General features: G+C 44.7%; 1 protein-coding gene across 1 annotated transcript in view; it reads left to right on the top strand.

Moving 5' to 3' along the window:
• The window catches only part of LOC138985581 (CUB and sushi domain-containing protein 2-like), a 335,213-nt gene that overhangs the window by 37,897 nt on the left and 276,024 nt on the right, over positions 1-21,292 (top strand). The window contains exon 3 of the mRNA XM_070362513.1: positions 15,029-15,245. Coding sequence (XP_070218614.1) covers positions 15,029-15,245 — 217 coding nt within the window. The remainder of the gene's footprint in view (positions 1-15,028; positions 15,246-21,292) is intronic.

Genomic DNA, 21,292 nt, shown 5'->3' on the forward strand with positions numbered 1-21,292 from the left:
TCATTGGAAAAGACTCTGATGCTGGGAGGGATTGGGGTCAGGAGGAGAAGGGGACAACAGAGGATGAGATGGCTGGATGGCATCACCAACTCGATGGACGTGAGTCTGGGTGAACTCCGGGAGTTGGGGATGGACAGGGAGGCCTGGCATGCTGCGATTCATGGGGTCGCAAAGAGTCGGACATGACTGAGTGACTGAACTGAACTGAACTGAATAGTACTTATCTAATACAGTTGTAAGGATAGAATGAGTTATTAGATGTCAAGTGCATAAAACAGCCCTTTGCATGGAAAAGTGTTTAGTGATCTTATTAGACTAAGCTCCATGAGGGCAAGGATAGTGCCTGGGACACAGTGAGTGCTCAATACCATTTGTTTGTTTGTTTCATTTTAGTTTTTCTTTATTTTTAATTTCTTTATTTATTTTTGGCTGCACTGGGTCTTTGTTGCTGCTGGTGAGCTTTCTGTAGTTGCAGCGAGCAGGGGCTACTCCTCATTGCAGTGCGCAGGCTTCTCACTGCAGTGGCTTTTCTTGTTGCGGGGCACAGGCTGTAGGTGTTCGGACGTAAGTAGTCACGTCTCTTGGGGTCTAGAGCATTAATAGTTGTGGCGTATGGGCTTAGTGCTCTGCAGTATGTGGGATCTTCCCACACCAGGGCTGTGAACCTGTGTCCCCTGCATTAGGTGGATTCTCAATCACTGGCCCACCAGGGAAGCCCCTCAGTCCTGGTTTCTAAGTAAATTAATGGATTTGCTAAGACCTGAACTTCTGTGTGTTAGCCCTGTGCTCAGCCACTGTCTCTTGATCCAAAGCCACAGCTCAAGGGTGTTCTCAGCTGACAGGACTGAGTGGTAGCTCCCTGTGTTCGCTCTGAAACACCCAGAAGGAGTAGTACTAGCCCAGAATAGGCGTCTGTCCCCAGCTCCACCGGGTCCTTTCTCTTGGTGATGATCTAGGGATGTAGCACATCCTGAGAATGAGAGGCTCTGCGTCAGCAATGCAGAGGTACGTCTGCTGGTCCAGGATTCCCTGTCAACATAATAAACAACCCCTGGCCGGTATTGCCTGAAAATGATGACAAACGAGCTACATGTGTATCGCCAGGCAAGGAAAATCATATTTGGTCCACTGTGGTGGCTTCTGTGTTCAGCATGTCCTGGAGAATCAGAGAGCCTGGAGTTAGAGTTAGGAAGCTGAACGGCATGGGATTATTCCCACAGAGCGATTGGATGTGGTCCAGGGACAGGCTTGCTGCCTGAGCCCGTCTGCCACGCATTGTTTCGTGCCTTTGCTGCATGCTTCCCCAGCTTGAGAGGAAGAAGGAGACCCTGCTTTGTTTCCATGTCCCTGCGGCACAGCAACTGCACTAAGCTCTTTTCAATAAATCCCAGGCTTTTCCGGGAGAGCTGGGGGCAGAGTGGAAACAGGACCGGTGCTTTGGAAGTGTGTCCCCAGATGATGTGTGAATCTTTGCAGCCTGACAGAGGGAGGGGCCTGAACTTTGCTTTCACACAGATCTGGGTGTGAACCCCGGCCCTTCCACTGCTACCTGTTTGACCTTGAGCATGTTCTTAAGCCTTGAGGAGCTTCGGTTCTTCACCTGTAAAGTGGTGAGGGTTGGGGCACGACAGCCATCTTCAGAGTCGCTGCTGATGTTAGGGAGATCATCTTAGGGGAAGCATGCGGATAATGTTAGTGCCCTTCTTTGCACACGTGCATGCTCAGTCACTCAGTCGTGTCCAACTCTTTGCTTAGACCTGTGCAAAAGCACCCCACAAAGGTGTTTCAGGGTGTGTTTGCGTGTGTGTGCGCGTGCGCTCTGCTATTCCCCTGGGATTCAACAGTCAAGTGAAGTCGTGCTTAGTAAGATGGATCTGTCTTTCCATACTCCCCTGTGAACTCCTTGAGGGCATGGATCATATTATACACGATCCATCCCTCCCATTTCCTCACCCCCACCCCCTGAGACTCCCACACACATGTACAGCCTGACCTCCCCAGACTTGCTGAATGAAAGCTTGAATTTGGCGTGGACCTCTGGGGTTCTGGATAGAATCCAGGGCATTTCTAACTTAGATGGAGAAAGTTGCATCTTTATTTTCATTAATTTCCTACTGGAACCCAGCATTTCTATTGATCACGAATGTAGGCAACAAAGCACAGCAGTATTAGCAGTATCTGTGAATTTGTCACTGATAAGATCACAGGTATTTTCATAAGAACACTACAGTAGTTGCAGGTATCTAGAAAGATCATTTATGCTTTGAACTACAATATTTCTCAGGCCCACTGCTGGATCTTGTTAATAATGCATTAATGAAGGGACACCTATATTACTTCATGACAAATTTTTGAAATATTTTGAAAACTATATCTCGGTATAATTTGTTTCTTTCGTAATTCTGTGTATTTTGTTGTATGCATTTATAAATAAAATTTGAGACGACCTCACCAGGCTGCCAGAGGTGGCCACGGCATGGGAAAGGTGAAGAGCCTCTGGTCTATGAAGTCCATGAATGGGCTTCTTTGGCCTGAAAATCCCTTAAAATGAATGAAAAGAAGTGGGAGGCTAGGTTCTTATGTATATGTGACTTTCCTCCCATAGCGGACTTTTGGCAATGTCTGGAGACAGTTTTGGGCTTCCCTGGTGGCTCAAGCAGTAAAGAATGTGCATGCAATGCAAGAGACTGGGGTTTGATCCCTGAGTCAGGAAGATCCCCTGGAGAAGGAAATGGCAACCCACTCCAGTATTCTTGCCTAGAGAATTCCATGGACAGAGGAGCCTGGCAGGCTATGCAGTCCATGGGGTCACCCAGTTTTGGTTGTCACAACTGGGAGATGCGGCTTTGCATCCAGAGGGTAGAGGCCTAGGATGCTCCTAAACATCCTGCATCCATAGCACAGCCCTCCCAACAAAGAACTGTCCCTCCCCAAATGTCAACAGTACTGAGGTTGAGAAACCTTGGACTGGATGAGCATACGTGGATGGAAGTAGCTCAGATTGTTAAGACTTCTAGGGAAAGAAATCAATGCACAACTTCATTAGAAAGATCTGTGATAATTCTCTCATCCAACATCGAATGTGCATCTGCGGTATATACCAGGCATCGGGCACGAAGATTACAGGGAGGAGTACGACCCTGGAAAAGCTGTTCAGTAGGACGTGTGACCCAGGAGAGTTTTGTGCGAGGTGCAGCTATTATGTGGATCTCTATGGGGTGCCTGTTGTTCAGGCACCGTGCTGGGTGCTACGGATCTGTGTGAATGTGACCGATCAGTCTCTTCCCTATGGAATCCACACATCTCAGGGAACACAGATGCTAAATGGTGCCATGACGTGTGCTGGGAGTGATGACAGAGATCACGGGACAGGCAGCGGAACCTGTGCTTGGGCGTGTGTTGGGTGTGGGGATCACACCTTAGTGCAGTGGTAAGTAAGGTCTCCTGGGGGTGCTGAAGTTTCATCTGAGGCCTGAAAGAGGAATAGGAGTTGGCCAGACCAGGGAAAGTGGGAAGGATGCTTCAATCAGAGATAGCAGCAAGTTTGAAGATAGAGGGAAAAAGAACACAGAGCATCAAAGGAACCAAGCAGAGAGAGCCTGGCGTGCCACTTAAGGGAAAGAGTGGCAAGAGGAGAAGCTGGGGGCGAGCAGGGCTGGCTTAGGGCGCATCTTGTGTGCTATATTTAGGACTGTGGGCTTTTCCCAGAGGAGCCATTGAAGGGTTTTAAGCAAAAGTGCCAGGCCAAGTTTTTGTTGTTGTTTCATTTTTTTTTTTTTTTTGAAAGGGATAGATTGGGAGGGAAGAGGCATGGAATTTGGTGGATGGCTATTGCTGTGTGTATGTGTGTGTGTGTGTGTGTGAGTGTGTGTGTATGTGAGTGTGTGAGTGTGTGTGTGTGAGTGTGTGTGTGTGTGTGAGTGTGTGTGTATGCGTGAGTGTATGTGTGTGAGAGAGAGGAAACTTACTAACTGCCCGGGAAACCAGGAGAGGCTCTTCAGAGGAGGTGCTGTATAAGCTGAATTTGGAACAGACAGTAAGGTTTGCTAGGTCGAGGAGGTAGGGGAAAGGCATCCCAGGCAATGGGCCAAGCATCACACAGGCCTGAAAAGTCCTGGGGTGTTTGTAGATGATGAGCTATTTAGTGTGACAAGCATAAAATGTGCATGGAAGAGGGACTAAGGTGAGGCCCAGTGCCAGCATCTCTATGACCCTGGCCTCTTGTTTGCAACTAAAGGATGATTGAAGAGTCCAGAGATACTGTTTGGCCCCTGCTTCTCCCATCTGTCCAGACAAGGTGGTCCTGCAGAAGGCAGGCACAGAGATGGTCCAGAGTGCCATCCTCGATGTGAGGTGTACAATGCACTCCCCTTGTGCAGGTGAGACGTCTTCAGTGGATATGATTTAGCTGCATCTGCAACGCTCCTCTGTTTTTCCTCTGTGGGCAGTCTCATTAATTGCATGGCTTCCACAAATCCATATCTCCAGCCCAGATTGCACTCCTAGAGTCCAGTCTACTGCCCTAATTGCCTTCTGGCCATCTCTGGATGTCCCACTGGCTTCTGCAACTAAATTTGTCCAAAATTGACCTTATCAGCCAATAAATATTTACAGAATTCAATTGAATTTCCCTGCCAAACTTCTCGAAAGAGTTATCTCCTCAACATTATCATTATTTGTAGACAACATGATTGTGTACCTAAAACACCCAAGGGAATCAACTGAGAAATCTTTAGAATTAATAAGAGTTCAAAAACCCAGTTGGATACCAGATGAATATATAAAAATCAATAGGTTTTCTGTTTATCAGTAATAACCAGCTAGAAAAAAAAAAAGGGAAAAAATGTCATTTACTAAACCAAGAAAAAGTGCATAGAATGTCTAGGAATAACCTTACGATGTGACTAAGACCTATATAAAGAAAACTAGAAACCTTTAGTGAAAGATTAGCTGATATTTTTGGATCACTTATAGTGTGTCAGGCATTGTACTGAGTATTTAGCAAGTTAGCAGATATTATCACATTAATCTATACAGCTACCCTAGAAGTGGGTATTCATTTTAAAGATGCCAAATTAGGGTTTAAAGAGTCTACATAAATTGCCACTTAAGTATTAAGTGACAATTAAGTATTAATACAAAGTATTAAGTGACAAAACTGAAATTTGAACCCCAGGCTTTTTGTTTCCAAAACCCAAGCTTTTGACCTTTTCACGAAGCCACCTTCAGAATACACCATGCATCACGAATGGTAGGTTGGTAGGTGTTGTCTGGGTGTTACAAAAGATTAATCCGTTTTACTCATCCATTCATTCAAAAAAAATATGAAGGTCTTCTAGGGGCAAGTATTGAGCTAGGTCCTAGCAATAAAAGTGTGAATAAGACCTTGAGGAGTCTATGGCTGGAGAAGCCACATTTACATATTATTATATCACCATTAGAGAAGGCAGTGATATTCACTAACTCAGAGATCCCCAACACCCAGGTCACAGACTGGTACAGGGCTGTGGCCTGTTAGGAACCGGGATGCACAGCAGGAGGTGAGCAACAGGTGAGAGAAGGAAGCTTTCTCTGTATTTACAGCAGCCCTTCTCTCTCATTACCACCTGAGCTCCACCTCTTGTCAGATCAGTGGCGGCACAATAAATGTAATGCACTTGAGTCGGCCCGAAACCATCTCCCACCTTGGTCTGTGGAAAAATTATCTTCCATGAAACCAGCCCCTGGTGCCAAAAAGGTTGGACACTGTTGTTCTGATTCATTCACTAAGGGTAAGCAACCAAAGGAAGAATGCTTGCCATTATCTTGAGAGCTCCAAGAGGGCCTCCTGGAGGAGGTAATGAGTCTTAAAGTGCCTGGAGTCAGCTGGGTGAGAGAAGTAGACAGAGAGCATTCCAAGCACAGAGAGCTGGGTGGACAATTAATTTGCATGAATTGGTCATTCAATCAACAGCTCTTCTTTGAGCATCAGCTGTGTGCCAGGAACAGGTCTGGGAGCCCGAAAGAGACAGTAGGAACAAAGTCGCTCTGCTCTCTAATAAAGGTGGTGTTTTGTTGGGGTGAGGGGTTACTGAAAATAAACAGGAAATTAGATGCCAGAGGATGCTCAGTGCTATGGGAAAAAATAAAGCAGGAACCCAGAGCACTCATTCGAGAGGAGGAGGGGTGGGTCTGGGAGGTAACACTTGACTGAGGAAGTGAGTGAGCGGGTCACATGGCTCTTGGGGAAAAGCTTCCTGGGCTGAAGGTCAAGCAGATGCAGGGTCCCAGGGTGGCATGGCATGGGCTTAGGCAGCATGGCCGATCACCAGCATAAAGGGGTGAGAGATGGGAGGGAAGGTCAAGGGGTAACGAGGTGGCCCTTCAGGTAGGGCTTTTGAGTTGTGGCAAGGAATTTGGCTTTTATGCTGTGTAGAAGGAGAAGCCAGAGAGATATCTTTCTAAATGTCAATAAAGAAAAACACATTACCAAGGAAAAGACAGATAAATGTGACTGCTCATAGAAACGAAACATTTTATTCTACGTGAAAAATCTAAACGAAGCAGAAAAGCACACCACAGGCGCTTTAATCCCTCAAGGGAGGAGCTAAATTTACTGAGGAAAGTTGAGAAGACGTTGAATCTGAATGATAAGGAGATAGATGCTAAATAGGACGAGAGAGCATCTTTTGGCACCTATCAAGTAGGCAAAAACTTTTCGAGAAGATAATACACAGTGTTGGTAAACACACATTAAGATAGGCATGCCTAGACATGGCTGTTAAAAACATCATTGTAGGGGCTTTCTTGGTAGCCCAGCGGTTGTCTCTGTGCTTCCAATGCGGGGGACAAGGGTTGGATCCTTGGCCTGGGAACTAATCCCACATGCTGTCTGTGTGTGTGTGTGTGTGTGAGTGGTCAGTCGTGTTTGACTCTTTGTGGCCCCATGGACTGTAGCCTGCCATGCTCCTCTATCCATGGAATTTCCCAGGCAAGAATATGGGAGAGGGTTGCCATTTCCTTCTCCAGGGGATCTTTCAGACCCAGGGATTGAAGCCGCATCTCTTGGGTCTCCTGCATTGACAGGCAGATGCTTTACCACTAGCGCCGCCTGGGAAGCCCCCACATGCTGTCTAGTGTGGCCAAAAATAAGAATGAAAGGGTTGAATTTAACAGAGCTTGTTATTTGTGATAATATAAATAAATACTTTAATTAAAAAAAAACAAAACATAATTGGTGGACACTTTCGCGAAAGTGTTGTGATCCAGAGCTAAAGCAGCAGAAATATTCCTACCCTTTGACCCGGGAAGCTACACTTTTGGCAGTCTCTGCATCTATCTAGGGAAGTTGTCCAAAAACAGATGCATGTTCTCCAGGATTGTTCTTGAAGCCCAAGCAGGTCTTGGCTATGTCCGGTAGCTGCGTTGACTAGAAGGAGGGAGGGGTGGGAGAAGGCAACACACGCTTCTTCCTGAGAAAGAGAAGCATGATTTCCTCGGATGAAAGTCGATAGCAGTGTTCCTGTCTCTAGAGCTGGTCCCCGGAAGTGAAGAACAGGTAGTCCTTTCCTTGGGTGAAATTCAGCACCTTCTAGATGTGAAGGAATATTGGGCCCTTTTGCCATGCCCTCCCACTCTACTAGCCTGTCAGTCTGGAGTGGCCACTGTGGGTTATAACTTTGTCAACTCACTAACCAACATTTAACTCCAGGGAAACTTCCAAATGAGTCCAGCTTCCAGCCCTGTCTAACAAGCTCCAACAGCACCTGCCACAGAAGTCAGCCAGTCTCCTGTGGATGGTGACCCCCACCCCCGAAACCAAAGCTGGACGCAGTTACCGCATAAGTGAACATTCGTTCTGGGACTCTGGCCATGGAAAAGCATTTTCCACTGCACTGACCAGCATGCTGTCACCAGATTTTACTAAGAGGCCAGGTCTTATTTATAACGGAAAAAATTATCCAGAAACAATTTCAGTGTTTGAGAGTAGGAGAATGGTTGAGTAAATTCTAGTATAACCATATACTGGAATGTGGCACATCCATTTAAAATGCTGTTGGTGAACGGATTCAATATCTTGGGGGAAAAGCTCATGTTATAATGTTTACTGAATTGTTGCAAAAGAAAACCAAGAAATGACCTGAATGCCCATCAGCAGGGGAGTGGTTGAATACATTGAGATACATCCAGGCCGTGGAATATTACACATTTATATAAAAAATCAGTTAGATATGGATCTACTGACCTGGAAGGTGTCCCCAGTGTATTGTTAAATGAGAAAGCAGGTTGTGGAGAATTGAACACAACTACGATTTCATTTTTAAAACAAAATAATAAAAATTCTCTCGGAATGTGTCCATTTGTTTGCATGAGGGATGAGGAGGTTGTACAGGAGAGAGTTACCTGCCTGTTAACTTTGGTAGCTTTGGGGTGGGTAGAAAGGAGAGAGATTGGGGACCTTTTTGTCTTCATACATCTTGATGTTGCATTTATGCATAGCCATGCATATTACAAGTGACACTGCCTTCTGTAACTAAAGACTGAAGAATAGTTTACTGAAAAAAATAGCCCACAAAACTAAATATACAGTACTATCTCAATGATCTGAAATATGTATGGAAAAATCTAGCAAAAAAAAGAAGAAAATATTAATAACAGTTGCCTCTGAGAGGAAGGTGAAATGGTGATGTTTCCTCTTTTTAAATTCCTGTCTATATTTTCCAAGTTTTCTATAATGATCAAAAGGTATGGGGCTTCCCTGGTGGCTCAGAGAGTAAAGAATCTGCCTGCAGTGCAGGGGACCTGAGTTCGATCTCTGGTGGGTGGAAGATGCTCTGGAGAAGGGAATGGCTCCCCACTCCAATGTTCTTGCCTAGAGAATTCTATGGACAGAGGAATCTGGTGGGCTATGGTCTATGGGGTCGCAAAGAGTCAGAGATGACTGAGCAACTAACAGGTACACACGTTATTATACATTATTGTTTAAAATATAATGGCCTCTCACCAGCCAATCTTGCCTTTACTTATTATAGTCTGGCCTCTGTCCCCTGTGCCACCTGCCACCTGTCTTTGCTGAAATTCATGTATCCATTCAGCAAATACTTACTGAATTCTAGGCACTAGGGGTGCAGCAGAAACCAAGACAGAGCGCCCACTCTCAGCATCCTTCCTTCCGGAGGGACCATTTAGACATCAAACTGAGTGACCTCCTCCCAGACCCTCACCTCAGTTTCTCTGCGATGCTCAGTGCACTGAGTCACCTTCTCCTATCCAGGCCTGCCCTCCGGTTCTCATCCACCGTTCTGTCTGCCTCGCTGCCTCCTATCACCTCTCGTGTCCCCATGCACGGAGAGTGTTCCCACGGGCTGTGTTCTGAACCTCCCCCTGCTGCTGCTGCTAAATCGCTTTAGTCGTGTCCGACTCTAGCGACCCCATGGACTGCAGCCTATCAGCCTCCTCCATCCATGGGATTTTCCAGGCAAGAGTACTGGAGTGGGTTGCCATTGCCTGAGTACTGGAGTGGGGTGCCATCACCTTCTCCACCCCTACCAACCCCCAATTTCTTTCTCTGCCACAGGAAGCACTGTTCATACGCAAATTCTGAACTAGAAACTGTAGACCCACACAGGTCTGAGTGGGATGCTGGGGAGGGTGGTGAAGGATGGCTCCAGTGGATGTATGGGACACGAATGAGGGCGGTCCTCAACGCGTGACCCCTGTGGGGTCTATACTCGAGGATTGTTCTGTGCACCCTTGTAGCACAGTACTGCCGTGTGAAAGTATTTGCTTATGTTTGTCTGTGATCCGGGTCCCAAGACCCATCACAGGGTCTAACCTAGAGGAATGAATGAATGAGTGCCGTGCAATGACACGACAGACAGGTTTTAGAGGGGTGAGCTGAGTAGATCTGGTGCCCGTGGGGTGAAATTCAGGAACGTGAACCAAGGGAAAGTTGTGGAGCTAGGAGCTTTATTTCATTATTATTGGAGCTGAATATTTTTCTGGTTTCTGGGCAGCTTATGTCTTCCTTGTGAAATAACTTATTCAAGACCCTATCCAGCTTTTCAACTATCCTGCTTGCTGTTTTCCTGCTGGTTGGTAATAGTTCTTTTTGTATTAAATATATTACTTTTTTATCTTTTTCTGTGGCTTTTGCTTTTGTTTCTATTTTTGACCTGTACATACTTTTTGTATAAACTGGCAATCTTGTAGTATCTTCCACAGCTTTTACATCCAGAAAACTCAGTCAGATAATTATTTGTGCATTATTTTCTTCTAATTATTTTTTGACTTTTTTTTAAAAAAAACTTAGTTTGCTATATGGTGTGAATTGAGATAACTTAATTCTTTTCTCAAACAGTTAATTAGTTGACCTTGTAAAATGATTTTCTTTTCTCATTGATTTTTAACGCTGTCTTGTACATATTTTAATTTTTGTGTCTCTTTAAGGCTCTTCCTCTAATCCATTTCATGTTCTGCCTGTCCACTCTTGGGCCACCTTCATGCTATTGTCATAAGCATCATTTGGTGATTCTATTTAGTGTCTTGTAGAATGAGAATGCTACTTTTTTATACCTTTTCAAAAACTATCCATTTTCTGTGACTGTCTATTTCTTCCAGTTAAACTTAGGTATCCTTTTTACTAAATTTAAAGCAGGTCATTGGGCTTTTGATCAGAATTGCATTAAGCTTATAAATTAACTTTTCAATAACTTTTCAAAAGGTTAATATTCCAAATTAACCTTTCGGAAGTTAGTCTTCCACTCAAGATTACATATGTCTCTCCAATTATTCAAAAATTTTTTATCCTTCTCTAAAAGTTATTTTTGTACAGTGACAGCCCATTGTTTATTTCCATTCATTATATGCATTTTGTAGTTATCATAAATAAGACCTTGCTTCTTTATTTTTTATCTGTCACTGACATATGGAAATATCATTGATTTCATTTACTTATTTTGTGTTTGGCTACTTTATTGAAATTTTTTATTAGTTCTAATCGCTTTCTAATGGATTCTCCTGGGTTTTCTGGGTATATTAATACATCATCTGCAAGCCATGTTTTTGCTTGTTCTTTTTTCATTTCTTTTTCTTGCCTCATATGGATTAGCTCTTCTAATAAGAAATGAAATCTCAGAGGTGATAGTAGCATTTGTATCTCATTCCTGATCTTAATCAGATGTTTCACTGTAAGTAGGATGTAGGTTATTATTTTAAAATGGATGCTCTGTCATGCTAAGGAAGTAGTCTTTCTCCTGCTTCCAAATGCTTACTTGAATCAGGGTTACATGTCTAATTTTATTAAATGTTCATTTAGCATTTATTCAGAAAACTTTAGCTTTTTTCCCCTTTTAAAATGGGATACTTTGTGTTATCCCTCTTTTGTATTAAAAGAGATTTTTCAATATTAAAGTCATTTTAGAGATTAACTGCCCTTTGTTAGTTAATCCTTAAAGTGGGCTTTAAAAAAATTAGTGTTGAGTCAATTTATCAGCATTATATTGGACTGGCCAAAAAGTTTGTTTGGCTTTTTCATATTATAGAAAAACCCGAATGAACTTTTTCATCAACTCAGTATTTGAGAGAGTGGACCGGAAGTGGAGTGCTGACATTTAAATCCCATCTCTGAGTAATGGAGAGACTCGGGCTCCCTTCCTTCATTTCTCTTTGCTTTAGTTCTTCATCTGTAAAATGGAGATGATATGTACAGAATCTGCCTTCTAGGGCTGTTGTGAGGATTAAACAAGTTAATATATGTAAAGTTCTTAGAGGAGTGTCTAACCAAGCACTCACTAAATACAGCATCATATTAGACTATTGAGAACCTACCGTGTGTCTGGTACTGAGCTTGGGGTATGGATTCAAATATGGGAAAACTCAAGTATGGTCTGTCTTATGAAGCTTACAGCCTGGCAAGAAGACAGATACTTATGGATGTGTCATCTGGAAGCATGGACATATGCTTCTGTGATAAGCACTGCCCGGGAGAAGTGATGGTTTCAGGAAAGCATATAACAAAGGGTTTGAACTAGTCAAGGAAAGACCCTTGACTGGGAGCTGAAAGAAAATGTGCCAGGAAGGAGGGGAAGAGTATTCTAGGAAGAGAGAACAGCATATGCAAAGCTCCTGTGGCTGAGGAGTGAGAGTGTGGTCAGTACAGAGGACTGAGAAGGGTGGGGTGTTTGTTTTCTGCCAGATGTATTGAAAATGTAATTGACACATACCTCCAAGCAAATGTAAGGCATATAGCATGATGATTTGATTGATGTATGTTGTGAAATGATTACCACGTAAGTTCAGCTAATGTCCATTTTCTCATACAGAAACAATAAGAAGAAAAGAAGAAAGGGAAAATAAAAAGCTGTTCTCTTTGTACTGAGAACCCTTAGGATCTACTCTCTTAACAACTTACCTGTGTATCATACAGCAGTGTCAGCAATAGTGTTCCTGTTGTACATTAGTTCCCTTGTAGTTATTTATTTTATAAGCAGAAGTTTATACCTTTTGACCACCTTCCTACAATTCCCCTTCCCCACCCCCTGCCTCTGATAACCACAAGTCTAATCTGTTTTTCTATGAATTTGTTTTTTGGGGGGTTTGTTTGTTTGTTTAGATTTCACATATTAGTAATAGCATACAGTATTTGTCTTTTTCTCTCTGACTTATTTCATTTAGCATAATGCCTTCAAGGTCCATTCATGTTGTTGAAGATGTTAGCATTTCCTTATTTTAATGGCTGAGTAATATTCCTCTATAGAGGATGAGATGGTTGGATGGCATCACCGACGCAATGGATATGAGTTTGGGTAGACTCTGGGAGTTGGTGATGGACAGGGAGGCCTGGCGTACTGTGGTTCACGGGGTTGCAAAGAGTCGGACATGACTGAGTGACTGAACTGAACTGAATATTCTTCTGCATATATCTTGCAAGTAATTTATCCATTCACCCATCGATGGACACTTAGATTGTTTCCATGTCTTGTTTATTGTAAATAATGCTTCTATGAACATGGAGGTGCAGATATCTTCTTGAGTTAGTGTGTTTGTTACATTTGGATGTATTCCCAGAAGTGGGATTGCTGCATTATCTGGTAGTTCTAATCTTAATTTTTTGAGGATCCTTCGTACTGCTTTCTGTAGTGGCTGTACCAGTTTACATTCCCACCAACAGTGCACACAGGTTTTCTTTTCTCTGTGTCCCTGCCAGTATCTGTCATCTCTTATCTTTTTGAGGATGGTCATTCTAACAGGTATGAAGTGATACCTCATTGTGGTTTCAATTTGCATTTCCTTAATGACTGGTGATGTTGAGCATCTTTTCAAGTACCTGTTGGCCTTCTGTATGCATATCTTCTTTGGAGAAATATCTATTCAAGTTTGTTAAAGGGGTGGGGTTTGGCTGGAAAGCTACTGGACACAAGGCTAAGAGGTCATTAAGAGTCAAACCGTGCAGAGACCCTCATAAGTCTACAAGTAATTTTTCCTTGCTGAAGAGCAGTGATGAGCTATGGGAGGTTTGATGTTGGTGAGGGGAAGGGGAGGTGACCTGATTTGATTTCTCTTTTGAAAAGACATCCCCAGCTGTAGTGTAAATGTGGTTGGACCAGGGTACATGTGGTTGACCAGTTAGGAGGTGGTTATTATGGTGGTTTAGGGGAGAGATGCTGTGGGGTCAAGGGAAGTAGAGATAGAGACAGGGTAATAGGTTGTCCATGGGGCTGTGAAGAAGAGGAAAGCGTCAGGAAGGGTGGGTGGAGAACATTCCAAGCCTGCATCTCACAAAGGAGATGTCAGGTCTGGAGCTCAGAGGGAGGTCTGACATGGAGTGTGAAGTTGTGAGTCATCAGTGCACAAGTGGGAAAATTCTCTAGAATAGACAGAAAGGAGGAGAGACCCCAACACGGACCCTGGAAAGGAGCTGGAGAAAGCTCAGTGGGGGGAAAGATGGAAAGTGAGTGATGTGGGCAGAAGCTGGAGACCACGCTGTTCAAAGCGTCGTTGCATCTCCAGGGCTACAGGTAGATGAGTTCCCCACCCAGGTGCTGTTCATCCAAATCTACGTGAGCCAGGCCCCCACGCGGCGCTCGTGCTCAGTGTAGTCTGAGATGCTTTGGTGTGAGAGGGGCATTTCCAGATGGGAGGGGTGAGCAGCAGTGCTAGAGGCCGCTGAGAGAGAGGTCTGTTGAAATGAGGACTAAACAGTATCCGCTGGACCCATCGGTGACCTTAGTGGATCTGTTCGGGTAGATCAATAGGATCAGAAGATGGGAAGCAAATGGAGACAGAAAGAACAGACAGATTGTGTTTTCTGAAAATTAGGCTGTGAAGGAGAAGAGAGAGACAAGGCTGGAGGGAGAAGAGGAGTGGAATGTGGCGTTGCTTTCTTAGCCGTAGATTCTTGAGCACGTTTAAAACAGGGAAGTTCAGTGGAGAGGAGACAACATGTAATATACTTGAGAGAGAAACATGCATAAGATTCATGAAGATTAGGGAGGAATAGGATGCAACGGGCATGTGGGAGAAATGTCTTTAGATGGAAGGAGGGTGGGTTCATCTGTAAGAGGCAGGAAGACCAAGTGGGGTGGGCTGGACGGGTGGGGTGGAATTGGGAAGACAACGGGGTCCCCACTGATGGCTTTTATTTTCTGTGGAGATGGGAAGAGAGGGTGGGAGCTGAGCGGAGGGACTGGAGGGTCAAGGGGCCATGGAAAATGGAGAACAATTGCAAACAGCATTCTGGCATCTAGTGTTGTAAAGAGGAAGTTCTGCCCGGTCTGCTGGCTTTTGGTTCAGACTCTCTGCGCCTTGTTTCCTACCTCACAGAATCGTCCTGGGGCTTGAGTCCAGCCATGCTCATTTTATCAGCTGGACAGGGCACAGCACAAGCTAGCTTGCACTTGGGCTCAGTCACCGCGCTCCCCTCCCTCTGTGGCCAGAGGGGGCACCTGGAAAAGGGGCTTCACAATCATCTAACACGTCGCGCCCATCCCTCTGGCAGAGTCTCAGAGTCCTTCTGGCCATAATGAATGGCTCCCTTTCTCTCTCCCAGGCCAGAACTGCACCTTCCAACTGCAGGGTCCCAATGGCACCGTTGAGAGCCCGGGGTTCCCGTATGGCTACCCCAATTACGCCAACTGCACGTGGACCATCACCGCAGAGGACCAGCACCGGATCCAGCTCGTGTTCCAGTCCTTTGCCCTGGAGGAGGACTTTGACGTCCTGTCGGTGTTTGATGGGCCACCCCAGCCAGAGAACCTGCGAACCAGGTACCACCCGCTCCTGCCCGTGGCCAACAGCTGGGCCTAAGCCAAGCTGACTGGGAGGAAGAACCAGGCAGGGTGAACCATAGTCAACAAAGACCTCTGTCTTTATGAGGCCTGCCCTCAATTTGCTCTTTCTTTATAAAGCTCTTTCTCCCACTTAGAGGTTCCCAGTAGGCAGGATGGATGAGTAGGGCATTTGGGAAGACTAGATAGAAAACAGAGCAATTCAAGTCTTTCTGTTGAAACTGATTTTGCATGCATACGCAAGACGTACATCCCTTGCACCCAGCAGATATGAGTTGAAGGCTAGTAGCGACTGTGTCTTGCATCCTGTGTTTGAAAACCATCAATACTTTGTTGCAAATGGCCTTGCCTTTGCGTGGCTTTGGCTCTGCGTGTAGAATTGAAAAGTTAAGAAGTCCCCAGTTTTTTAGACCCCAGCACAGGTGATGGAAGAGAAAACCTTGGAGAGGACGAGACTGCTTTCTGGTACTCCTGAACTGGTTTCCGAGGGGAGAGTTCACATCAAGGAGGAAGACAGGGAGGGAGGGTACCACCTCTGCAGAAAGAGCAGACTTTAGTGGGACAAAGGTCAAGGCTCCAGAGTCATAGCTTTCCAGGTTTTGTTGACCTGTTGGCCTGCTGTGCTCCCTTGCAAGACTCCTCCTGGTTCTGCCCAAAGGACTTTGGGCTCCCAGGGAGAAAGAGAATCAATGGTATGCCAGCCAAGCCGTGGGGAGGTCAGGATGCTAATTGGAAGTGCATGGATGAGAGGTTCCCTCCAAGTCCTTAACCTCAAGGTTTTGTTTAAGATGCTCTTGGAGAGGAGTCACAGACAGCACCCCCAGGACAGTGCCAGCCCTCTTGCTCACTCCCAGCCCTCTCAGGGCAGTGCAGAGGTGAGGCCACCATGCCTGCCACAGGGGTGGGCCTCTGGGGCTCCCCTGACTCAGTGTCCTTCCTGACAAGACCAGGCTTGTCCATCCGCTCTTGACATTCCACAGGGATTAGCACACAGTAGGTGTTCACTGAACTTGGGTGAAGAGACTGGAGTCCTCTCCACTCATTTATTCCACAGATATTTCATGAGCATCTACTATGTTCCAGACACTGGTCCGAGTGCTGGGGACACAGCTGTGGGCAAAACAAAGCCACTGTTTTTGTGGAGGTTACATGCTGATCACAGGGGTGGGGGGCAAAGGGTAGGTAGGCCTGGACTTGAATATGTGAGTGTAGAGTTCAAGGACATCGGGTGGGGCTAGAGATATAGAATTAGGAGACTGGGACTGGCCGGAGCTGAAAACCAGGAGCCTGGACTGTCGGGTATTGAGTTCAGGTGATCCCATCGGTGGGGCACACACATAGCCTCTTGGGGAAGGTTTGAAAGATGGTCAGATCGGGAACTCCCCTGGCAGTTCAGTGGCTAAGACTCTGCACTCCCAACGCAGGAGATCTGGGTTTGATCCCTGGTCGGGGACCAAGATCCCACGTGCCACAACTGGAGATCCTGCCTGCTGCAACTAAGACCCAGTGCAGCCAAACAAATAAATGAAAACAAATATTTAAAGAAAAGAAAATCAGGTCAGGCCAGTGGGGTGGCTGGTTGGGGTGCGCTGGAGGCAGATCTGCCTCCTGAAATTCTTCCAGCTTTCTTTACTCTTAAAGCAGGGTGCACACACGGGTGATCGAAGCTCTCTTTGCTGACATTTGGGTTCTCTGGCTCTGCGAGTGAAGTGTAGAAGACCCCCAGAGGTGGGGATGACTCTGGCAGGGAAGGGTGGGGGTTTCCAGGAGCTAGGGAGGCGGTCCTGGCAAGGGGGGCACCCTGGATTCTGACCAACCAGCGTGGTTGAGGAGGAGGCTGCTGGGGTTGGTACCTTCATGAGGTCATCCCTGCCCTGGCCCCTCATCCCTGTGGTCATCTTCGTGTGCTTGCTTTGGTTCATTTTCGCTGCATATAGTTTTCCTAGACAACTTTTCTACCTCCACACTCTATGGGATCACACCCCCTTTCTTGCATCTGGTTTGTGCATTTGCATTTTCTTCTCTTTTTACTCAATCAGTCTTGCCAGAACTTTGCCTATTTTACTGGCCTTTTTAAAGTTCCAACTCCAGAGCTATCAATGTTATTCCTTTCCTGTTGCCTAGCTTCCTGAGTTCTGCTTCTTCCTTCCTTTGTCTCTCTCTCCCACTTACCTTAGGCTGCTGCTGCTCGTTTGCTGTTTTCATGCACTGAATTAGTTCCATTACTTCTTGTCTGATATTCAGAACATTAGGAGACACTTTTCCCTAAGCACAACTTTGACCGTATCCCATAAATTTTGATGGATAGTTGTTATTTCAGAAATAGCCTCTAATTGCAGTATTGTTTCTTCCTTGACTCTCAGGGTTTTTTTTTTCCCATCAAAATTGCCAAGTAATATTTTTATACTTAAGTTATTATCAAATTGTACTGCTTTATGTTCAGATTATGATTTCTATTTTAGAGAATTTTTTGACTTTTTTTTCTCTCAGTATAAGATCATTTTGGTAAACATTCTGAGTATTTGAAAGAAACATATATTCTATGGTGGAAGGCTGAAGAAATTCATGTTAATATTGCTTAATTTTCCTGATTTCTTATTTGTTGCCCAAGTGCAAGTGATTGTCTTCACATTTTCACTATTTTTTAAATCAATTTCTCCCTTTAATTTCTAAGTTTTTATTTTATATATTTTGATGTATACTCTTTAGCATGTCAGTATTTTTAAGTAGCAGATATTCAGTCAATTATAATTTTCCCAATATAAAAGTTATATTTATCCCCTCCTTTTTGCCTTAAATTCTACTGTGATACAAGTATCGTCACTTTTGTTTTATTTTGGGTTTGCATTTATCAACCATCTGCCAATTCCTCTATTTTAATATTTCTATATCATTGTTTCATGTATCATCTAGATTTTTGTTTTTAAAAATCTTTCATAAGAATTTTTATTCTGTAACAGAAAGGTTTAATCCACTCACACTTTTTGATGATAACTGTTTTATTTGTTCTTGTATAATATCTAATATTTTCTGTTTTTAAGCTTCCTTACTATTTTTTCCATTTCTCCATCTTTAAGCACAAGTTTTCTTTGCCTCGTCTCTGATTTTTATTCCACTGATGGTTAAAGGAACTTCTTGAGAACACATTTTAAGCTGTATTTCTCTGTCACCATCTTGTCTAGTGAGCTAGAGAGCCTTTTTCTTAGTCAGGTCTTACCGGCACTACATCTTGTAGAAATTCCTTAGAGTTTGTAGCACGTAGGTGTCTGTCTCTTTTTCCTCGTTTCCACGTGGATGTATATAGTCTTTCTTTTCATATACCTTGGACTATTTTCTTGACAATTTAGGAGGTCAGACTGAAGAAGAGTTTAACATATTGTCTTGGCTCTCCATCTTGAACTGGAAATCTCTAAGATTTTTATTCTTTTTGATTTGCTGTTGTGAATAGAATTATTTTCTTTTTGGATGATTCATTGTTTAGAAATACAATTGATGTTTGTATATTGATCTTATATCCTGTGAACTTGCTGATAGTTTTTTTTTTTAATAATTGTGGATAAAAACAGTTTTAGTTCTTCCTTTTCAATCTGGATGCTATTTATTTATTTATGCTTAATTGCATTGGATAGAATGTTGAACACATCCAGTATTCAATACAATATTGCATAGAAGTGGTGAGGGTGGACATCCCTACCTTGTTCTTCATCTTAAAATAGTCTACCGTTCACCTTTTAAGTGTGATATTGGCTGTAGGTATTTGGTAGATGCCCTTCAAATGAAGGTCTTTAATGGAGGATTTTGGCATGGTCTGGCTTCAGTACGGAAAATGCATTGGTTTGGGGGCCAGACTGGTGACATCCAGGTCGGGCAAGAGACGATGGTAACCTGAGCTAGAATAATGAATAGAAAAGAAGGCACGGGTTTGTATGATGCTACAGAAAAGCGTGGTCCTCGGAGTTAAGGGTGGGTTTGTAGGGATTGTATGGTGGGAGTATGAAAAAGGAAGGGGTAGAGGATGTCTCTGCAGTGTTTGGCTCGGACGCAGAAAGCAAGCCAGATCAGCCTAATGTGAAATCCAGGCTCCATGAAAATGTGTTCTCGTGGCATCCTGGGAGATGTGAGGATATTCTATGCACTGTCTGTCTTCATTCATCTAGCAGAGCAGTTAGGTCACCTCTCTCACTGCATTTTCCTGGGAGACAGAGGGTACAGTGGTGACAGGCCCAGATTTACACCCAGCTGGCCTCTACATTTATTTGTGCCATGACTTGTGCCAGGTTGGCTTCTCTGAGCCTCACCTACAAAACAGTGGTGACACTGACCCACCTCACAGGGGCGTTGTGTGAGAGTCACCTGCTGTAGACCTCTTAGTGCCCACACACATTATTCGCATCCTTCTCTTAGGAACTCAGACTGCACTAGAGCATTTCGGTGCCTGTCCTGACAGTTCCTCTGTGGCCCACCCATTAGACTGTTTACACTGGGGGGCTGCAGATGTGGAGGACGAACACTGAAGGAGAGACTGGGCTCAAGGGAAGTCACTTGTTGCGGACGGCATTGCTGATCCCACCGTGGCCCGGCAGTGGGCCTGGGGGACTGGCAAGAAGCCTACAGCATGGTTCTCTCTGCACTGCTTGGGGTTTTCTGTCTCAGATTTGACAGGCATGCTGCTGCTGCTGCTGCTGCTGCTAAGTTGCTTCAGTCATGTCCGACTCTGTGCGACCCCATAGATGGCAGCCCACCAGGCTCCCTCGTCCCTGGGATTCTCCAGGCAAGAACACTGGAGTGGGTTGCCATTCCTTCTCCAATGCAGGAAAGTGAAAAGTGAAAGTGAAGTCGCTCAGTCATGTCTGACTCTTAGCCATCCCATGGACTGCAGCCCAATTCTGCCCTTTGTGCATTTTAATGCATTTCTCTTTTCTTCCCTTACTTTCTCTCAATCCTTTTCACTCTGTTTATGGATGCATTCCAGCAAAAGGCTGGAGTCACCTTCCCACCCCAATTCTGAATCCTCTTTATACTCGTCTTTCTCTAGCTGCTAGCTCATGGGTTGTATTGTGAGCAGCAAACTTCCTTCCTGGTTAGAGTCAAGTTCTTGGAGGCTGGGAATCAAGCCTCCTACCACGTTTGGCTGTGGCCAAGCCATGCAGTAAAATATACATCTTGCACAAGCAAGAAGTGAATTCCAGCTCCTTGCTAGCTACTTGGCATAGACAGGTCACTTTGACTCTTATCCTCAGTATTCTCATCCACGAAGTGAGTGTATCATTTTCTACTTTGTAGCTTGGTTGATAAGGATTTCATTAAATAATGTGTGTAAACTGCTTTAAATTGTGATGAGATGTAAACAAAAGAAATAGTTGTATGTTGGTAGAAAAAAATTAGAAAATACAACTAAGCAAACACACACACACACGCAAACCCAATAAATGTATAAGACGCGACGTAGCACAGTGATTCTCAACTGAAGGTGATTTGGACCCCCAGGGAACATTTGGCAATGTCTGGACACATCTTTGGTTGTCACAAGCTGGAGAGGGGCCATCGAGTGGGTCAAGGCCAGGGATGCTGTTAAGTGCTACCACACAAGACAGCCGCAAAGGCCGGTGGTGTTGAGGTTGAGAAATCCCAAGGTAGGCGTTTAAGGAGGAGTTAAGACTTTTAACATCAGATGTATGTGGGTGCGAATCCTCTTTCTGTGTCAGTGATGTTGGGCAAGTAAGTCAGCCCATCTGGGCCTCAGTTTCCTCGTCTGCAAAATGGGGAACTCTAAAGTGATGCTATTCACTGACGGCTGCACCTAGCATCGCTAATGAAGAGGTGCCAGTAGGCACACCACACACTGCTTGCTCTATATGCAGATGCCATTCATCTCCCAACCACTCCCTTTCTCCACCAGGAGTTCACAGCCATCTTCTTGAAAGCATCTCACATTTCATCTAGAGCTATTCACAAGCAGCATCCCAGGGTGCCAGAAGGCAGCGTCTGGCTGCTTGAAATTAAATTTACAATAGAAGCTGATCAGA

Source organism: Bos mutus, chromosome 3 (assembly GCF_027580195.1).
Source record: "Bos mutus isolate GX-2022 chromosome 3, NWIPB_WYAK_1.1, whole genome shotgun sequence".
Classification (NCBI taxonomy): Eukaryota; Metazoa; Chordata; class Mammalia; order Artiodactyla; family Bovidae; genus Bos; species Bos mutus.